At 31.6% G+C, this 21885-nt stretch overlaps 1 protein-coding gene across 1 annotated transcript; it reads left to right on the top strand.

The window, feature by feature from the left end:
* Positions 1-20269: 20269 nt before the first annotated feature.
* Positions 20270-21261, top strand: LOC112010952 (uncharacterized). The gene is made up of 2 exons (XM_024043336.2): positions 20270-20716; positions 20844-21261. Exons 1-2 carry the CDS (start codon positions 20375-20377, stop codon positions 21006-21008), a joined length of 507 nt encoding a protein of 168 aa, XP_023899104.1. The 5' UTR covers positions 20270-20374; the 3' UTR covers positions 21009-21261.
* The last annotated feature ends 624 nt before the right edge of the window (positions 21262-21885 follow it).

Genomic DNA, 21885 nt, shown 5'->3' with positions numbered 1-21885 from the left:
ACAAAATTGCATTGCCGACCAATGAGGAAAGGGAGTGTTGGTGGACAGCTGGAGAGAGATAAATAAACGTGGCCCTTTTATGACGGGTCGGTACTTAGTTTGTGTTACGTCGACTTTTATTGTAAGTAAATCAATCGCCGTTGAATTGTGGTGATGGGAATTTTGACCATTTTCCTAGAGTATGATGGATCATACGAGGACGGAAATAGAGGAACACAATTTGACGAATGAGTGGAAGAAAAAAAAAAGTGTGGGTTGTGTTCACCAAACATTTGACAGTTTACCACGTAATTGACAATTTCCCTAGGCCGATCCAAAAATACCGAAGGGTAAAAGAAAAAGGAAAAATTTTCGTAGGAGCGATCCACACGTCAGTGAGAGAATTGTCCTAGGCCGATCCAGAAGAACCGGAGAGTAAAAGAAAAAGGAAAATTTTTCATAGGAGTGATCCACATGTCAGTAAGAGAGATGTTGTACAAAACGGGTGCAAGAGATACTTTCTCAAGAAAAAAGACAACGAATTTGTTCTGTATATTTGTCTTGAGAAAAAATGTAGCTAGAGATACCACAAAATCTCACTCACATTTTCACAACAATTTAGCTTATTTAGAAATTATTTTATCTTAATTTTTTGTTTCGATTTATGATAGGATTATATTTTAGCTTGTTATGAAAATGTTGTGGGCTTTTGTTTGTAGCTTAGAATAATTTGTTTGTCTTATTGTAAATTGTAACTCATTTAAAAGATGGATTTAAATTTTGTAGAATTTTTAGAATTATATTATAGAATTTCTAAATTTTATTAATTCATTTTAAAATAAGTGAATTTTATGACATTATCAACAAGTTAAACAAATATAAAAAATTATGTTATGGAATTTCTTCAACCATACAATGGGCTTTTTCTCTTTTCTTCTGTTGCTATAAACATGGATGTAAATGTTGAACTCTCATGCAAATACTATCAAGTGAATGTTAGCTTACAACAAGTCAGTATATGTATTCTCAAAACAATATATATATATATAAATATGTGTGTGTGTTTTGTGGTGAGGGGGGGGAGGGGGGTACAAGATTTTCGGCCTCAATACTCATAACTTTATTGCTTTATTTCCAAGGGTGCACAAATCTGTGAAGCTTAGGACTCAAATATAATTGGCTTCGCTAGAATAATTCTTTCAAAGGGATTCTTTACTGAGAGCAACCGTATCAGTATATCTAAAAAGATTTCGTCTATTTTACCAAAAAAAAAAAAAAAAACTTACTTTTTATATTGTACACAATTATTTTTACAAAACACCCACATTAATTTATTTATTATATACACTTTTTTATTAAAATAATATTTTTCCTCACTTTTTCTATTATTTCCCACCTACCCCCACCTAACACTTACTTCTTTTTTCTCTGAGAGTTTGAATACACTCCCTTCTTCTTCCTCTTGTCCTTATCTCTATCTCCGCCTCTCTTTCTTCTTCTGCTTCTTTTCTGTTTATTTTTTTAAGAATCTTTTTCTTTCCTCTTCTTCTTTTACAATTTGGGTTTTATACTTTTTTATAGATGATGATTTTGGGTTGGGTTTGATTAAGGCAGTGATTTTGGGCGGCGAAAGCAAAATTTCGGTTTAGGTTTTTCTTTCCTCTTCTTCAGCATCTTCTTCTTTTTTAAATTTCTGTTTTGATTATTTATATGAATTTGTATATGGGTTTGATGAATTTGCATCTAGATTTAGAACGATTTTGATGATTTTGTGGTGTGTCCGTATTGTTGTGGTCGTGGTTGGTGGTACTGGGGTGCAGTGGTGGTGGTTAGCGGTGTTGTGTTGTTGTGATGGTCGGCTTCTTCTTCTTCTTGGCATTGAAGAGTGTGTGAGAGAGAGTCTGACATGGCAAGAGAGAGGAGAGAGGAAAAAATATAAAATAATAAATAAAAGAGCTACAATAACCATGTATATATGCACAATTACTGTAGCATTTGTGCATAAATACACAATTTTACACCAACTAATGTGAGTTTTTTTTTTGCTCAAAATGTGTAAAATAAGCAATTTTTTTTTTCTATTTTGCAAGATTTTACACATACTGATGCTCTAATTTTTCATTTCTCCTTTTCTGTCTCTTAGCCCTCTTCTCCTCTTACTCTGTTTTGTGTTTTGAGTTGGCCAATAAGGCTACCTCCTTTTATACTTGGAATTAAAGGAGTATTTTTCCCATTTTTACCTTCTTCCTTTTTACTTCTTGGACTCCGTTTTCAGTGAGCAGTCCACTGATTTGTCTCAATTGTTGCAAGTTATTTTTTCCCCTATTTTTGAGTAATTAGTATTGTGAAAGTGCTTTGTGCTTTGTCCTTTGTGCCTTGAGAGTTATCGATAAATTTTAAAAGAATGAATTATATGGCAATGTTTGTCATCGGAATTAGTTAGTCTTATTAGTGAATTAGTTATTTGTATTAGATGTAATCAGTATTAGTTTAACACTTGGCAAGAAATTAATGGTTGTTAATTGTAGGACATGTTGTAAAAGTACTCTTGTACTCTCATTTTTGTAATCAATTTTTGAGAATTAGTAATTTTAAGCCTTTGTGTGATTTTCATTGGAACTTTAGTATTCTTACAGAGGTACCTAACCACCTATTAAATGTTCTAATCAACTCTCATTGCTAAACAAGTCCAAAACAGTTGAGTCTACACACATTCCCTACACCAATTATTTATTAAAAATATAATGTAAAAAGTGTTAATTGTTCAACTAGAAATTCAAGGACAAGATGTCCCCATATGTATGAGATAATTATTTTATGAACAGATATAACGTGTTGTCTCTTTAGCAAAGGATTTGGTGTGGGCCTTGAGGAATGTGGTACTTTTTAATAAGGATGTCCTTTTTCCCAAGCATACAATCTGAGTATATAATATGATTTGAACACCTATTAATGAAATTTCGTCTGTTGGGATTCAGGTTGGAGTTTCACCAGCCTCATGAAAATGCTCTGAAGAATTTTTTTTCACATCAGATAAATTATAGAGATCCTCTTAAACTAGGTATTTCCTATAATATCATGGCTTTTGTTGGTATCAGTATTCATATTTCGTTTTTGTTTTTTTTTTTTTTTTTTTTTCATAAGCCTTTGGTCATGTTTGTGTCATGCTACATTAGCGGCTACTTTCTCAGTCTACAAGTAATTAAGCAGAGCAGCAGCTCTTTTGTTTCATGAGTTGTCATGAAACATTTGCTATCTGTCTAATGATATTAATGTATCTATTAAGTTCATTACCATTTAATAGATGAATCTATTAAGATTCTGTGCATACACGGACACTTGGAATATTAGGGCGACGAGTTTCTAAGCTTTCTACTACATCTTAAACTTTATGCAATTTTTATCCTAGGTTTTTTAAATTAAAAAAATCATAACGAGGCTTTTGGTTTCATGTAGAGATCTTGCTCCAAAATATGCAGAGGAAGGTAAATTACAACTAGGCATTAATGTCTTACAATTGTTTAGGAAACATCCTCAGCTAGGCAGTAGGAGTCGTATATTTGAGATAGGTAATGACCTTTAATTTTTATTAAGTTGGTTTTGAGTACAACTTTCTGTAATTACTTCTTATAGTGATTTTTTTTATTTAGCCTGATTTTCAGTTGTTTTGGTTTAGATTGATTTTCAGGTAGCTTACTGTAAGCAAGTCACTGGAGAGTAATCAATATAAGTTTGATCGAGAGAAGTTATATCTCTCTCTCAAAAAAAAAGAAATTTTTTTTCATTTTTTTGTGGATTTTTTTTTTCTTGCATCTCTACTTTAGGCTGATGATTTTTTTTTTTTTTTAAACTTTACTTTGATTTGATGTGATTAAGATGTGTTTTTAAGTTTTTTTCTTTCTTCTTCTCTTTGATTTCATGGATGGTTCTTGTTGCGTTATATATAAAGATAGTATATAAGAATATAATGTTATTTTATTACATAACATGACTTTGATAACTTGGTATTTATTACAATATTCTTTAATATTATTTTTTATAAATTTCTTATTATTCTCTCTCACATTCTCTCTTAAAAAGTGGTTCTTCTTCTCTCTCTCTTCATTTTTTATTATTTTTTGCAACTTTACTTTATATTGATGAATTGTTGTGATTTTTTAAAACTCTATTTTGGGTGGTTCATACATTTTGGTGTTGTATTTTTTAGTTTCACATTACGTGTAGTATCTCTCTCTCTCTCTCTCTCTCTCTCTCTCTCTCTCTCTCACACACACACACACACACACACACACACACACACACACACACACACACACACACACACAGAGTTTTGGTTGGTTTGATTTTGTTTGATTTAATGCTTGATTATTTTGGAAGTATGAATTTAAGTTTATATCAAAATACAATCTTGGCTATGCTAATAATAGATCGACATTCGGTCCATTTTAGTTTATCTTAGTCCATGTCATCAATTCGGTTCAATTCAGTCCACTTTGGTCAATTTTTGGTCCAATTCAATCTATTTCGATTCACTTCAGTTCAATCAGGTCCATTCAGTCTACTTCGATTAATTTAGTTCAATTCGATCCATTTCAGTCCATTTGTTCTACCTCGATCCAATTTGTCTCATTTCCACTTTGCTCTATTCAGTCCAATTTGGTCCATATGATCCACTTAGGTCTATTCGGTTCACTTCAGTCTATTCGGTCCAAATTGATCCACTACGGTTTATTCGGTCCATTTAGTCATTTCAAATCACTTCAGTCCAATTTGGTGTACCTACTAAAAATGGGAAAATATAAGTCTGAGTTGAGAGTACTACTAATTATTTGAGTTATATCAATTGTAATTGTTATAATAGTATTATAAGCTTTGGTGATCATAATAATCTCTTTAAGAGAATGAGAATTTGAATAATAACTTTCAAACTTAAAATTTTTAATTGTACCCAAAGAAATTAGTGGAAAAGAATGAAACATTTTACCACGTGGTAAGAGATAATATATACAATAGCATGTGAATATATATTTACTACGTATTTAGGATGTGAATACACACATGTATAACATGAGTATTTACAACGTAAAAATAAAAGAGGGGGGAATAGTAGTGCCAAAAGGAGGGAATATGTTAGCTTGATTAGTGCCTATTGGTTCGATGAAATTAAACTATAGGCACAAACCTCTAAAAGATGCCATTCTAAGGAAGAAAATGATTCAAAACAACTATGCATGAATGTAAAGATAGATAGTTTAAAAGCTCACCTAAAGGAAAAAGGCGCAAATTATTTTGATAAAAAAGGGTTGTTTGGAAAACAACATTTGCCTATTTTTTTAGTATAAGACTTTAAAAAAATTTCTTTTAGGGTTTATATATATATATATATTGATAAAAGATGTGAAGAAAAGTATTGGTTTTGAAGTAAAGAGATTGGAAAAACACGTTTCTTCATTTTTTTTAAATGGAAGGGTTTGAGATAAGGTTTAAAAATCATTTATTTAAAAAAGGATTTCTATGGTTTTAGGAAATTATGAGATAAAAATATGATTTTGGAAAATCATGGGATCAAAATGTAATTTCAATAAAGTTTTGGAGTCAAAATATAATTTTGAACAAAGTTTTTGGGTCAAAATATGATTTTGAAAAGGTTTTGGGGTCAAAATACAACTTTGGAAAAGTTTTAAGGTCAAAATAAAATTTTTAAAAAAATTTGGGTCAAAATATAATTTTGAAAAAGTGTTGGGGTCAAAATACAATTTTGAAAATTTTTGGGGTCAAAATATAATTTTGAAAATTTTTGGGGTCAAAATATAATTTTGAAAATTTTTTGGGATCAAAATATAATTTTAAAAATTTTTGGGATCAAAATATTATTTAAAAAAAATTTTGGGATCAAAATATAAATTTGAGATGTATGATGGCAAATTAGCAAATATAGGCAAAGCATGCTATCGGACCCATTTTTTTTTTCTTTAGGAAAACATTTTTAAAGGTTTGTTTACCCAAACTTTTATTTTATGGCAACAATGTATATTAGGAAGAATGTAAAGCAACAAGAGTAAATATAAGTGCTAAAAATTAAAAGGCAAGAAAGTAAAGTGCATTAAAAGTAAAAAAATATAAAATACAAGACGACAAAATAAATTGCTTGAAATTTAAAGGAATTTAAAGACAACAAAAGTAGGCTAATTAATTAATGGGCTTGCTTTGTTTTATTGTTAATTGTTGTATAATTGTCTTATTTTTGTTGCTGAGAGGGGCATCTATGTTCAAATTTTAGTGCTTTGCTTAGGCCTTTGCTGAGCTCTGTTTTGTTAAAAGAACCTGGTGGTGTTGGCTTTAATTGTAGAAAAAGAAATGCGTGTGTATGGGCCATGGCAAACTTTGATACAAGCAGAGTTTCTTATTCTTCACTTTCTAAGGTTGTTGAAAAGGACAATAATAATCTATCTATATATATATATCTAAAAGCTGAAGCGTAACATTTATTGTTGCTACGCTCCTGTTGAGCCACATCAACGTCCACGTCATTATCCTATTTCTTTTTAATTTTTTCTATAATTTTTTTTTAACATTTACTCATTTAAAAAAAAAATATATATATATATTTTTGTGAGGGAAAACTATGCAAAGAATGAAAGAGAGAATGACGAATTTATAGTAAAATGGTGTAAATAAGAAGAGACAAAATAAGGGAAAATGAAGAGAAAGATGAATAGTGATATTAAAGTAGAAGGTAATGGAGAGATGAAAAGGTAAAGAAGGAAGAACGTATAAATATANTATTTTATTTTATTTTTTTGGATATAAACATGAGTTTACTCTTTTTTATTGGGTTTTTTTTTAATGGTTTATTTATGTTAGACTCTTCGTCTTTTGCACAACATTAACATACCTAGAAATTAAAGAAAAAAAAAAAATATATATATATATATATATATATATATATATATATAGGACATGTGGCACAAAATTAGACAACAATTAGAATCTAATTTGAAATTTATTTTATTTTCTCTCAACTTTACCTATTAATATATATAGACTAGTTGTAGATCCACGCAATGCGTAGAAATATATAATTATTTTCTAATATGGTAAAATGTATAATTTATTCTCTAAAATTTATTGAAGATAATTTGTTCTCCTTAAAAATTGAACTATTTTTAAAAGTATTATCCATTTTCATTCTATTATTTTGGTTTTTTTATTTATTATTATTATAGAAACTTGGGGGTGCTTGATCAATATTATTATTATTATTTTTTTTTTGAAGTGGTCTATATTGTTCAAACTTTTGTTATAGTGTTTTATGTTTTGCTTTTCTTTTGGTAAAACTAAATGTTTTTAAGTTTCAAATAATTATTCAGATTTCTCATTCTCTTAAAAAGATTATCATAATAATTAAACTTCATCACAAATATATAATTGATAGTACTCAAATAATTGATAGGCACATTCAAATACATAGCCATGTAGATTGTATTTTGATATAAATTCAAATTACTTTCAAAATATCTAAGAATTAACTCAACTAAAATTATAAGAGGGAGAGAGTGTGCATGTGATGGGAAACTCAAAAAACACACCACCTCAACCAAAAGTAGAGATAAAAAACAAAACCAAAACAAAACAAAACAAAAATTCATCAATCTAGGGGAGGGGGGGGGGGGGGAGAGAGAGAGAGAGAGAGAGAGAGAGTAATCACATTTTCTTAGGAATTGAACTAAAAAAATGAAAGTCTCAGCTTGATTAAAATTAGTAACTAAACATATTAGAACCAAAGTATATTATAATGTAAAATCATCGAACCAAAGAAGCAATTATTGAACAACAATAAAGCCACCAACAAAGGACTTAAGACTTGTTTTATTTATTTAAAATTTACTTTATTTTCTTAGCAATCAAACAAATAGGTGTATAGGCTTCTTTATTTATTTATTTATTTTTTTAAATGGTGTATAAGCATGTGAAGTGAAAGAAACCCACCGTGCAAGCTTAAAGTGGTTTAGAACTTCTCTTTGCAAAGTGACATTATGGACAACAATTTGCCACTTCCAAAATTCAAAGAAAGAGTAGGCTTTTTGGTAGAGTAGTCAAAACAAAGGAATAGATTGTCAAAATCATGAAGATCTGATTCTAAAATCTAATTCAAGTGATGGGTGATTATGAAGTGATTATTTGGTAGGTTTTAATTACATGGTCTAAATGGTTGCTAGTTGAAGCTCTGTTATTGATACAGTAGTTGGGAGTCAAAAGTGTTCTAATTATAATTAAGTTGTATCAATCTAATGTTATCTAATTAGATAGATTTAGCCAAGAGTATTCACTTGTACATGAACGATATCAAAGTAATGATGGTGAACTCAATTTATTTGTCTTATTGTTTCAAAAACCACAAACAAGAATGTACTGGATTTATTTGCTGGATTTTGCATTGCTCTTGCTAAGGACATCATTTGTTGCTTGAGTTTTTTAGTCTCTTTTAGCCTTCGTTCCATTTATTGAAGGTATGCTCTTGTAGTTTACTACTTCTCTCCGAGCTTTCCTAACTTAGAAATGTCTCTAGCCACTTAAGAAAACTTCATTATCAAACTCCATGTATTTGGATCAATGTTCGTAAACCCTACAAGAACCAAATTCCACATTTAGCATTACCATAATCGGATAAAAATTAAACCCTAATCATGTTTTGATATTTTCTATTTCCTTGTGACACACAAACCCATCAAACTTTTGAGGCAGATCTATTATTTTCTATTGGACTGCAAGATCAAATTATTATGTACTGCACATAGTAAGATACAGTATGTTAAAAATAGTATTTATGATTGTTAAAGCCAAACAGAAATTGAGAAAGTTCCAATTGAGTTAAAAAATATGAAAGTAGTAGTTGGAATAAAACTACAGCATATACTATATTATTGTTTCAAAACTATTAGAGGTAATTACATCGAACTTTATTTTTCTTTTCTTCTTTTGTTTACATAGAGTTAAACAAATGTCAGATGTAAGAAAACTAAAATGTAAAAGATAAAAAAATTGAATAGGTAAAGCACAAATAGTAAAAATTGTACAACATGAATATAAAGTAAGAAGTTCTTGTAGAAATATCTAATCCTTGAAAACCCTTCTCATAATCGACAAACCAAATCCTAGCCACCCATAGCCATAAAGTGATCACATTGTTGGCAACCCACAAAAAAAGCATATCAGCCACAAACTTTTATAAGGAATCCAATGGAAATTTGAAGTTGGGAAAAAGAAAAATAAGATAGAAAAGAATACACCTCAGAGGACTTTCCAAATCTGATGCCACATTGGCAACTTTTGAGGAGGTAGAAAAGGAGCAATTGGAAATTTATAGTGTTAAAAATAACTTAGTTAATTTTAGGAGTGGCAATTGAAGGGTTTGAACTTCAAAAGAGCTAATTGGTTTTGAAGGGGAAAATGAAGAGTTGAGAATTAGAAGAGGCTGAATTAATGGTGAGTTGATTTAATGAGTTAAAGAATGTGTAAGGTGTTAATAATGAGTTGGATTTAATGAGTTAGAGAATTTGTAAAGTTGCACTATATATATATATATATTTAAATGAGTAAATGTTAAAAAAAATTATAGAAAAAATAAAAAGAAATAGGATAATGACGTGGACGTTGATGTGCTCAACAGGAGCGTAGCAACAATAAATGTTACGCTTCAGCTTTTAGATATATATATATAGATAGATTTGATTGTAGATTATCGCCCCCCCCCCCCCCAAAAAAAAAAAAAAGAACTAACCATAGTTGCAATAATCTATTGTTAAATGTTTGATCTACTCATTTCCTTCTTTTTGCTTTCCTATATTTTTTTACCTGCCTTTATGCTGTTTGCTTGACATATTTAAAGAAAAAAAAATGAAAGAAGGGACGGGAAGAGAGAATATCGTGAGTGAGGGCAACAAGAGCACTATAATTGTCCGTGTGGGCTTCACCTTTTTGAGTTTGAGTTCTTAAGCTGAAAACTAAAGCAAATATTTGAGCCAAACACATTGTTGGGTAAGTCAAGAGAAAAATAGAAAATAAAAAATGAGATATGAGTTATAGTTTTGAGTGATTGGAACTGAATTTTGAGAACTGAGTTTTAAGTGACTCTCAAACCAAACACCCCTCTCTTCGCACTCTTTTTATGTAGTTAGTAGAAAATTGTACTTTTACACTACTTATTTTTCAAACAAAACAACCAATGAAAATGAACTCATCCAAAAACTAGACAAACCATTTGATAATTATTAAGTAATATTTGAAGTTAAAATAATTTATTCATGCCAACTAAATTTAATTTTTATCATTCTGTGAATATATACATGAACAAGTCCCTACGAATCTTAGTATATTTACATCATATTATACTGAACGGTTTGACAATCACAAATGAATAGGATTAAGATAGAAACAATAGACGAAATTGCTTGTGACATTAAGTATATTCCTTTATATAGATAGAAGATGAAACAATCCGAAATAACTTTTTTACATTTATAGATCTAAGATGAGAATTTGTATTAGAATCCAAGCATGTCTGAAAAGTGATCTACACCAATGCCCATGGGATAATTTACATGCATTAGAAAGATGCCAAATTGTAGACAATTGAAATCATCACCGTAGATTGAAGAATAGGTCTTCAAGTGCTGCATACAAGGGCTTAGCAGCCTTTGGTCTGCTCACCATCCCAAGAAGAATATCTGATTTGGTGAGATAAGAATCACCATAAAAACATAAATTGGTATCCATCCTTGTTGCAACACCATTCCCTTCCAATGACACTCTCATAAATGCACCTGCCATAGTTTGCAAGTGCCGGCAGTTATCAACTTTCAGACTACCACAAAATTACTTTCAAATGCACAAAACATATTAGAATGGGGAAAGTGCAGAAAACAACATCTTTGAGCAGCACTACCTTGCAAAAATGAATATTGCATTCCCCCTCCCCCCCCACCCCCCCCACCCTCCTAAATATATATGTACATATATATATTTAATTATTTATTTATTTATTTATTTTAGGCTAATCTTTGAAACTAAAGATTTTGGCATGATTTTAAAAAACCAGACCGGGAGCAACACCGGATTTGCCTCGGTTCTCGGTTTTTGGCTCCTTTTTTGCGGTTTTTGGCCTTTTTCTGGACCCGACTGGCCTCCGGTTCCCGATTCAACCGATCGGACCAGCCGGTCCGATCCATTTTTAAAACCATGGATTTTGGAATCTTCCTCTAGTCTCTTCACTATTTGCATTTATTTTAGGCTCTCAATCTTTAAAAAATCCTTACGCTTCCAATTCAGTTCAAAACTTTAAGATGTTGATTACGATAAAAACAAGCAAGAAGATTTAATCTTAAAAGAATCAAAGGTATAAAGCAAACACAAACAACAAGAATAAATTAAGTAATGCTGTTATGGTCGCATAGGATTAGAACTATGACATATATCTTGCCTCCCTCTCCTGAAAGAAACTGTCCTAACAGAACCATGCCTTCCCCCACCCACCCACCACCAAATGCTAGCACAGACACGTGAACATCTAAATGTTGAAATTCTACCATAAAACACTGGAATTCAGGTAGATCAGTATTGACTAATGTGCTAGCATTCACTTAAGACGTTTTTCACAACAATTTCTTTAGTTTTAAGTCCAGCAATTCATGGAGCCAATGTCCAACCTTAATCAATTGGATTAAGGCTTAGTAAAGTCACTAATTGATATGAAGCCATAAATAGGAACCATCTGAGGAAGCAAATTCCAATGTTCCCACAATTTTTCTCCATTTTAAAGAGATTGCAAAATTAAAAAAAAATAGCAGAAAATGATTGAACAAAAGAAGCCTATGGCATGCTTTCAAGAGCCCAAAGAACAATCCTTAGCCATTTGGATGTCAACTATCAGTAGATTCCAAAGATTTGAACAAGATTTTAGGAACATTCAGTGCTGCTTTTCTCTCTCCCCTTGTTTTTCTTTCTTACACTTGTTTGATCATTGTATTTTGAATTGATTGTACTTCTCTCTTAGTGCACCACTAGTGTACTATGTTTACTTTTTTCTAATAAAATTTTTCATTATCAAAAAAAGAAAAAAAGATTTTAGGAACATTCAGATCACAGCCAATGATACTATAATAAAAGGTTCACAGTTTGTAACCTCTAAAGATCTTCATTTTTTCTTTCATGTTAAGCCATCATACATGTATTTTAGCATGTTAAACACATGTATGATTCTAATTATTCATGTAACCAAAAGTTACAGACACACACAAAATTTAAATCCTGACACAATACGTTTGCTACAACTGTGCTCTCCTTCAATCTGGGAACACGTATTAAGTACAATTATTCGCTGAAACATAAATTGAGGAAGTCTTGATAAAAAATTAGAATTTCACAAATAGTTAAAAGGAACTCTCGCCAAACTCATGCATATCCTGGATTTTTTTTTTTTTTTTCAGGCCTTCTACCTAAGATTGACACTTACAGACATAGTAATAATAACAAAAGAAATTAACACTAGAAGTAATGAAAATTTTGTTGTACCTGAGGCACCCCATCCTAAACCAACAGAGAATATGGCCGATGAGGCAGACCATGATCCATCTGACCTTTGAGAAATGACCAAGCCTATGCCAAGTTTGTAACCAAGCAGAACACCAGCTTTTGCTACAGTTAAAATTGCCAGGCCTTTTGCTCCTTTCAAAATTGCCAAGGGTATCAACTTGTCAGGATTCAACCTGTCAATTCCAACAAAAACTATAAAGTCAGGGAAAAAGGGAAAACCGCTTTACAAAGGACTGCATATTTAGAATGTTGATGCAAAGTATGAATTTCTAAAATACCATTATAGTCCAGTTGACATGCATGTGAAAAGAAGCAAAGAGTAAACAAAGAAACAAAGCTCCAAAATAGAATTTTACAATCCTATCTCTTTGACATTACAAAGCAGGAAAGAGATGTTAGTTTTACAAAGATAAAACAAGTTGACATGTAAAAGCAAGCTGAGATGCAAATGAAAATCACACCTGGCAACAGATTCTCGAAGTATTGGAGGCCTTGTATATCTCTTGGTCCATAGACAAACCAAGTGGAAGATTCAACCATCCTCTTGTGCAAGTCCAATCTATCACATCATGCTTTGCTACTTTCTACGGCATTGCTGATGGTGTTAATAAGAACACCTTGTAATGGATCAAGCCTATCATGGTAGGCATCACAGACCCTCTGGGGATCCCTCTCCTGAACATCCTTGTAAACACCATAATTAACACTATAATTAACCCCACTTGATCCACTGGGCTCAAGAAGTGGGGCACTAGGTATGTAAATGGAGGACAAGAAGGTATCGCCATTCTTTGCGGACCCAACAAATGAAACATTTGAAGTGGGGAGTAGCGACTGCTGATTTGAAATGAAACTCTGAATTTTGTTCCAGCCAGCCAAAATGGCAAATATACCATTGAGCACATTCTTCAAGTTAACCTCAGGATGATGTATACTAATATTATTATTATTATAAGGTTGCACCAAATTATGAGTGTTATCACTTGAATCATATCCTTCTCCATCAACAGCAAAATCATCATCTTAAAACGCGTGATGCGGTGGAGAGGACTTTGAGTTTGAGTCCCATGGAGAGTCAATGTAGTCATCAACATAGCGGAATTGGGCATTATTATTATTATTACTAGTCGCGGTCCCGCGCACTGCGCTTGATAATTTTTTTTGGGTGGTTTTTTTGTTATCAATATTTATCATGTTATTACGTCTCAAGCTGTGTTATATATGTATTACCAATATATAGTAGGATTCATGCTGGCAAGAGCTTTTGTTCATGGAACTATATTTTTTTTTTAATTAGAAATTACTATTTGGAAAAAATGAGGATAATTTATAGTAGAATTGATTTTTTTTTTTTTTAAATGTTAATTCTACCATATTCAGTTGACTAATTTATACATTTTCAAGTCAATTGAACACATTTTGCATGTTACATGTAATTCCTTGTTTCCATAAGGGTAAGGACATTCATAATCCCAATGATCCACTCCAATATTTTTACATGCTTGGTTTCTTTGAATATGAAATGTGTTTGTTACGAAAATTGTATATTGAAGGATTTGTCAATAGTTTTGGAGAAGGTTTTTTTTTTTTTTTTTCCTCCTTTTGGTTGATTTATAATCGAAGATAGTAGTTGTATTCCCTCGTTATTTGATTCACATAACAACGCAATTGCTAATCCATATTTTGCATTTTTGTCCCCTTCTATGTTGGCTTGAAGAAGGATTTCTTTTCCCCTTGTAATTTGATCTTGTACAAAATATTTGTGATCATGTTGTGTACTCATTTTGTGGTTGTGTAGTTGTATCATGTTTTTAGTTTGTAATTTTTAAGTTGTTTAGAATTGTAATTTATAGTGTTGTGTGTGTTTATGGATTAGTGATTGCTCTAGTTATTAGCAATAATTTTTCATTGTCAACTAAGTGAATAAAAGCTTTTCATATACCCTCCACAATAAAGCTCAAGCCTTATAGTATTTAATATATTTTTCAATTATAGTTGATGTTTAATGTTCTCCTCAATGAAGCCCAAGCCAAATAATCTTTCACGCTACAATACCTGTTCAACTGCCACTTTCCTTAAGAAAATCAAAAGACAATAATATTAACTTACTGTCTTTTATAATATCAAAAGTCTCTTATAATTAAATTATTAATAATATTGAAACAGCGGAAACAATCATTAATATCTAGTTCTTTGGCTCTTCCTCTCTTTATTTAACTGAATTACTTCTTCATACGTATTCAATTGCCACTTTCCTTAAAAATAAATAAATAAATAAATAAAAGACAATATATCTGAACTATCAAAATTCCAATACAAATTAATTATTAATAATTTTGAAGTAGCTAAAAAGTTATTAATATCCACATCATTTATTTTACCTACATATAGTAAAAGGTGAAATGAAATGTTGGAAAATGTGATATTTAAATTGGGTAACTATTTTTCATGTTACTTATATTATTACTGGAGGAAATATCCTTGGTAGCTATGTTATTTTTATTTTTTTTTCTAATGCACTGTAACATTTCAGAAGAACACTTTATGTGGATTTTTTTTTTTTTTTGAATTTAAGTGCTTCCAACAATTGTGTAAATTTCAAACAGTAATTCAAAAAATAATTGATGTTATATGTTCATGCTTTGATTGTGTAGTTCTATTATGGATTTGGGTTTTAACTTATAAGTTATTAAGGAACTCTATATATTCTACTTCCTTAGATTTTTTCTTTAATTTCTAGGTATGTTAATGTTGTGCAAAAGACGAAGAGTCTAACATAAATAAACCATTAAAAAAAAACCCAATAAAAAAGAGTAAACTCATGTTTATATCCAAAAAAATAAAATAAAATAACAAAACAAATAATAAAAAAAAGAGTAAAATTCATGTATGTATCTATGACTTAAACAAGGTATAATTTGAGTCTATATATGTGTAATTGTGTTATTTTTAATTGTACCGTACATATGTATGAATTATACACTATTATATATATATATATATATAAAAGTAGAGACCTCATACGAGAGTACATGAACTCCTATCATGTGGCGCTCTAATATTTCATTTTTAGTCTTTTTAACCTTTTTTCATTATGTTATTTTTACTGTTACCCAAAAGATCACATTAACCTATTTTTACTGTTATCCAAAAGATAGGTTGTAGTTCAAAATTAAATTAAAATCATAACAAACCTTATGAAAAGAACAAGCCCACTTATTATTTTAAATAGTATAACCCAAGTGTGACCCTTACATATTAATTTCTTCCCACGCATTCTCCAACATATGGGCTAACACCATATACCATATCCCAATTATTGCGCAAACCCATCTATTCTCACCTTTTGACGTTCTACTATTTTTGTCTCTTCTCTTTCCCATACGTTGATTGTTATTTGGCTCAAAATGATACCCATCATTTTCTACCTACTACAAACTAGGCCAAATGTTGTTTGCTCTCGATATTCTTTTATAATTCTCTGTTGAGTGACAAATATTTTTTAAAGTAAGTGGTATCAAATTTGTATCAATCTTGCTTTTATAGACTTCACGACACATTTTTTTTTCTTTTTTACTAAGCGTAAATAGGATAATATATCTTTGCAGTTCGATTAAACCATACTATTACTAATTCTAATGGGTCGGTCCATTTCCTTAATACTATTGCAGAGATAGCAGGTTGTTCATGTGTATTGTTGAAGCAGCCTGTATGTCAAGTATAGATCTTCAATGCACGAGACCCACCAAGAGTTGTATACATTACGAGAATGAGTTGATAAAACCTCACATGTTAAGGTTTTGTTGCATTGCCTATATTTCATGTTTATTTTCATAGTAAGTAATATCTCAAAAAAAATTTCTTAAAAATTTTATTGTCAAAATTATGGTTTTTGGTTTTTTATGCGGTCTTCTAAGGTTGTGGTTGAGGCAATTACTATCCTTCTGCTCTATGAGTAGCCTGGTTGAAGTGTATTCCTTTGGCAAGGTTTAGACATTCTTGCAAGGGCATGCTAAACTCCTTGTTGCATATGTCACTGTCACATATGCCGACATGAACAAAAAATGCCATCATTAATTAATTCAAATTATTAAATTTGGTTTTAATAGTCATATAAACAATCTAGAGTACGGTGTTGTAAGCTGGTCGTTCTGAAAGTGCTGTTGGCCAATGCTTGGTGACACTGATTCAACATGAGTTTGTGTAAATTTGTCAAAAAATACTAGGCTATAATTATTTAGTCAATAACTTTGAAGGATAAAATTATCCCCAAATAGCCGTTAAAGCAAGCAGAGAGGTCAGATTAGTAACGTCAAATTTGCTGTTCCATAAAGTCTTTCTGTATTGTGCTTCACCATGCAGTTAATTTCCGTACGAGTGAAGCTTTGGCAAATATGGTCCAGAGCTTACTCCCTTCATAAAATAATAGGTACAAGTGATCGTGTGAGCTGTAAATGTCAATTCTCTTGTTTATTTAATACAAGTAGTTTGATCAGGGGCTCATCAGTCTTTTTCTTTTTTAATCTTCAGAGTACTATTTTAATTTCTCTAATTAGTTGGGTTTTATTTTTATTTTTATTTATTTTTTATATATATCAGATTTGAAGGACAAATTTCGAGCAAGAACATTGAGACTGGAATAATTGGCACCGACAAGAAATTCAGGTAAGCTTCGTTTTCCATTCTCATTAAGCTTGTGGCTGGTCTTACACTTGATGTGAATTGGTCTTGGTTTGGGTTGATATTCCAACTTGCATAAATTTCCCATTTATAAACTATTTTTCAAGCGGATATAAACTGGTAATGTGTTTGCATGTTTTAAGATTTTTGGGAGAACGTCTCTACATCACCATTCTCCTTTTTCTTTTTCTTTTTTTTTTTTTTTTTTTTTTTTGTAGATTTTGCTAGGCTGCTATTTAAGGCCTTTGTTGCACCAAGTTGGCTTTTGTAAATCGGTTTGATTCTGTTCTATAGTAGCATATGTATACTTTATTGCCCCTTTGATTTGTATAGCTGGTAATAATAAGTTGCCAAATTTAAGTTCACTTTGTTACTAAAAGTATGTGCATCCATTTTGTGTATTTTTAGGCTGCATTTGTGGATTTTATTTAAGACAAAGTTTAGCTACAAAATTGGTTGTAGCCTAAGGCAACAAAATTGTTTGTACTCAATATCTTTTTATTGATGGTGAATTTTGACAAATCCATCATTGGATTACATCTTCTTCTTAGATCCTCCATGCTTGCAAAAATTTTTAAAAATTAAAGAACAATAGCTATGTCATTAATAAATTATTTATGTGGTTCCCAAACCTAATAGTACTTCCTATGCAGGGATTGGGCTCCCAATTTATTTGTTAGTGGGTATCCCTGAACTCCTACTATGGCAAGTTTTAAATGCTACCTTGACAGCCCAACTATATAACCCTAATACATCTTGTGCTTAATTCCCTCTCTTCCCTAGTATCTTTCTTCTCACGTTCACTCCTATTTCTCACACCCTAATTTTTACCAACCAACCCCTTTCTGCCCTCCTATCTTCCCTTTTATAACATCTCCTTAGTGGGGACCCAAATAATTATCTTTCCATCTTTTCCCATGTGGTCCCCACCTTTGTCCAGAATTCTTAGTAACTTGGTAAATTCTAAGAATTTTCTTGAAACTTGCACCTGAAGCCGAATGGTGCTCGATAGCGGATTCCACTAAGGCACTAACAACGTTTGAGAACCAATCCGAGTATTGACTACTACCCCTTCAATCATCCCCAACCCATTCATTGATACTAGGCCGAGCCCAGTCCAATAACAATAAGCCACTTCCAAACACTGATCCTATGTCTCTATGATATTGCTACTGGATTAGGCGCATCCTAACAACAATGGGCCAACACCGGCCACTGATCCCATGTCCCTATAGTTTAAATTGCAAATTTTTGTAATTTAAAATTATGCATAAAATATAAGCTTATAGATCATATAGTAAATAATATCCTATTAACACAAAATTTGACATGTGTATTAGGAGCATAAAAAATATGCAATTCAACAATTAAAATTTTAAAATATGTAGTAATGTTTATTTAATCCCAGTACTCTTGGCATGTTTTTAGTTGGCTACTTTTTAAGGAGTTTGTCGTAGTAAACTTGTCTTCTCACAATTTGCTTGTAAGTGTTTTATATATTGTTCCCTTAATCATGATAGTATCCTTTATTAAATTTATTTTATGTATATTGGTGCTCAACAGTTTTTTTTTTTTTTTTATTATATATATATATATATTTAAGGTAATTTCTTCCTCCTTTTATACTTGAAATTAAAGGGGTAATTTTTTTTTTTTTTTTTTTTTCTTCTTGAACTCAATTTTTGTGAGCAATTTTGATTTCCTTATTGTTGCAAGGTTTTTTTTTTTTTTTTTTTCCCTCCCTCTTTTAGAGTAATTATCATTGCGAAAATGCTTTGTGCTTTGAGAGTTATCAATAAATTTTAAAAGAATGCATTATTTATTAAAATATAATGTTAAAAGGGTTAATTGTTCAACTAGAAATTCAAGGACTAACCACATACATATAAATTTAAGGATGAGATTTGTAAAAATCTCTTCGAAATATTGCCATTCAATTGGTTTTTTAAAAGCAATTCCTTTCCTTGTTCTTTATTCCTTTTTCACACTTGGTTTGAGAATACGCAATAGTATGTACTAACCCTTATCCACATGTCTTAGCCTTAAATCCTCTTTTTTTTTCTTTTTTTCTTTTTTTTTTTCTTTTTTTTTTTTTTAAATAATGCTAGAGAAACACCTAACTATACACCCCATTGCTTTCCTTGTGATTGATGCAACTAAATTTTTTTTCAGCAAGTACCCATGGTGGTTTGGTGTGTAAGTGCTAAAATCCATTCTCAAATTAACCCCCACTATTTTGTGAAATTAGTTGTGGGTGGCAGGGGGGAAAAAAAAAAAAAAAAAACCATTTTGTACACAACCGTCAACATACTACCACCAATTTGGCAAGTTGTTGCTTCCATTTTTGTAGAGTCCATACTCAAATAACAATAATTGGTGAAATGATTGAATAATATTATTTATAGTCTAATGGAACTGTTAAATGGAGACATAAGCTGATATGCATAACAATAAGATTAAAGACCTATCATAAATCACATTTTGGAGTGCAACACCTAATCAACTAATCTGCAAATATTGGAATATACCTCTAGGCAATAAATAGACACCATATGAAAAAAAAAAAAAAAAAAAAAAAAAATCCTCTCATTTTAAGTGCCTCTTTTTCCTCTACTAATTGATGTATGGCAAGGTCTGAATTTTATTTTTATTTTTTCATTTTAAACTTTGGTTATTTCAACCAAAAAAAAAAAACTTATGACAACACACACATAATATAAAATGGAACACTAAGAATAGAATTTAGGATTTTTATCCATAACATAGTAATAGGACTAAAGCCTAATTGCTTATCTCAAGTCTCAGCAAAAAAAAAAAAAAAAAAAAAAAGTAGGCTTACCTCAAGACATGGCTCTTGTACACCACTCCCCAATCCAGTCCAATTTTAACTTTCAGTTTTTAAAGGTTGGAAGCTAGAAACAGTCTTGTAGCCCAACCTTCCATAACTTGGGGTTGGCCTGATGGGCTTTAGGCCTGGCATCCAAAAATTCAGTGGAACACTAGCAAATATGTGACGACTTACCTTGGAGTTTCCTTCTCTCTCTCTCATCCATCTTGGCACTCGAGGCTGGAGCAGCTTTTGCCACCAGCAGAAAGAAAGATAAGTGGCAGCAACAGATGAACCATGACTACCACATCTTTATCTCTATCTCCAAAGCTTTTGCTCTCCATTTCCAAGCCCAAGCCTTACAATTCTGTTAGCACCCATAATTCCTCTCTACCATTTACCTTAACAATAACCAAAAATTCCATTCTTTTACACAATCCAGCTCACAGAATTGCTCAGAAAAGCCCTCAACTTTGGAGAATCTCTTCTGCCTCTGAAGGTGAAGTAGTTCTACCACCAGAAGCCACCCCACTAGAGAATTCCCAGGAGATAGTGTCAACCAGTGATGATGGTGTCTCCACCATCATATCAGCTCTTCTCTTCATTGCTTTTATTGGTCTATCTATTCTCACTATTGGGGTAAAGTCCCTTCACAAAAAAGTTCCATTTTTTCATGTGTAATTACTTGTGTTGTTTGTTCTAGTTGCCTAAAATTGTGACTTTGCGTTGTGGGTTGTTGCTAAATTGAGTTGGTTTTGGGTCCCAGGTTATCTACATAGCTGTGACAGATTTCTTGCAGAAGAGGGAGAGAGAGAAGTATGAGAAAGAAGAAGCAGCTAACAAGAAAAAGAACGGGAAAAAGAAGAAGGTGAGAGCAAGGGCTGGGCCAAGGGGGTTCGGGCAAAAGATTGATGATGGTGATTATGAATAGAATGTTCAGTGTAAGTTTTTCACTGGCTTTGTGTCTCCAGATTGAAATGGGTGTTCTTTAACCTCTTTTTCTTTGACCAAAAGGAATGGGTTTTCTTTGTTCTTTTTACAAAAATTTTATGCTCATTCCGTAAAAGTGAGAGCTTTTGTGTACTGCGTATGACAATTTTATTAATTCAAACATACATGATGCTCAATCAAAACAATGGAGCTGATATTGATTAGCCTTCAAGGCTTTATGGTTCTTTTAAAAATTGCAATAGTATTTGGCATTAATTCCCTACTCTACTCCCACTTGGATATCTAAAGCAACGAACTTTCTGATTTTAGGACATTCTTGCTTAATGGTTTGATTATGAACCATGAATTCAAATACAAGAGATGGAGAGAGCTTGATGCATATGTGATAAAATTTTCTTTGGCCCAGTAGTTGGATGTCCACCTTTATTTTTTGCTCCCCCTCCCCTCTTCTTTTGAGAATATCTAGAGTGGATGAAGTTTTTCATATTGGTCAAATTTAATTTTTTTTCCCTCAAGTTGTGTTAATGTAGTCCCTAAAGTTGGTGGTTTAGTGTTCTAAACTATGTGATTAATTAAATCCTCTTTTATCTCTTCGGGTCTGAGGACTCTCCATAAAGAAAATCTACATTCAGTAATAGAAAAAAAATCTAGTTTGCATCATATTTGGAAGAGCCGAAAAGGCAATATCAAGGGTTGCGCTTCCTTGTGAAACTTAACCTAGCATCTTACAACACAATGTGACAACAACCATACACTACCGATGTCTGCATTCAAGGCATCCCTCTGGCTCTGCCTCAAGATGGAATGATGAGTGACGGTCATCCTCACTTCATCTTGCTCATTGCCAACAATCTGCA

This window comes from Quercus suber, unplaced genomic scaffold (genome assembly GCF_002906115.3).
Source record: "Quercus suber isolate HL8 unplaced genomic scaffold, Cork oak 2.0 scaffold_47, whole genome shotgun sequence".
In the NCBI taxonomy this organism is placed as follows: Eukaryota; Viridiplantae; Streptophyta; class Magnoliopsida; order Fagales; family Fagaceae; genus Quercus; species Quercus suber.
The sequence above is the reverse complement of the archived record's forward strand: the minus strand, read 5'-3'. Positions and strand labels throughout refer to the sequence as shown.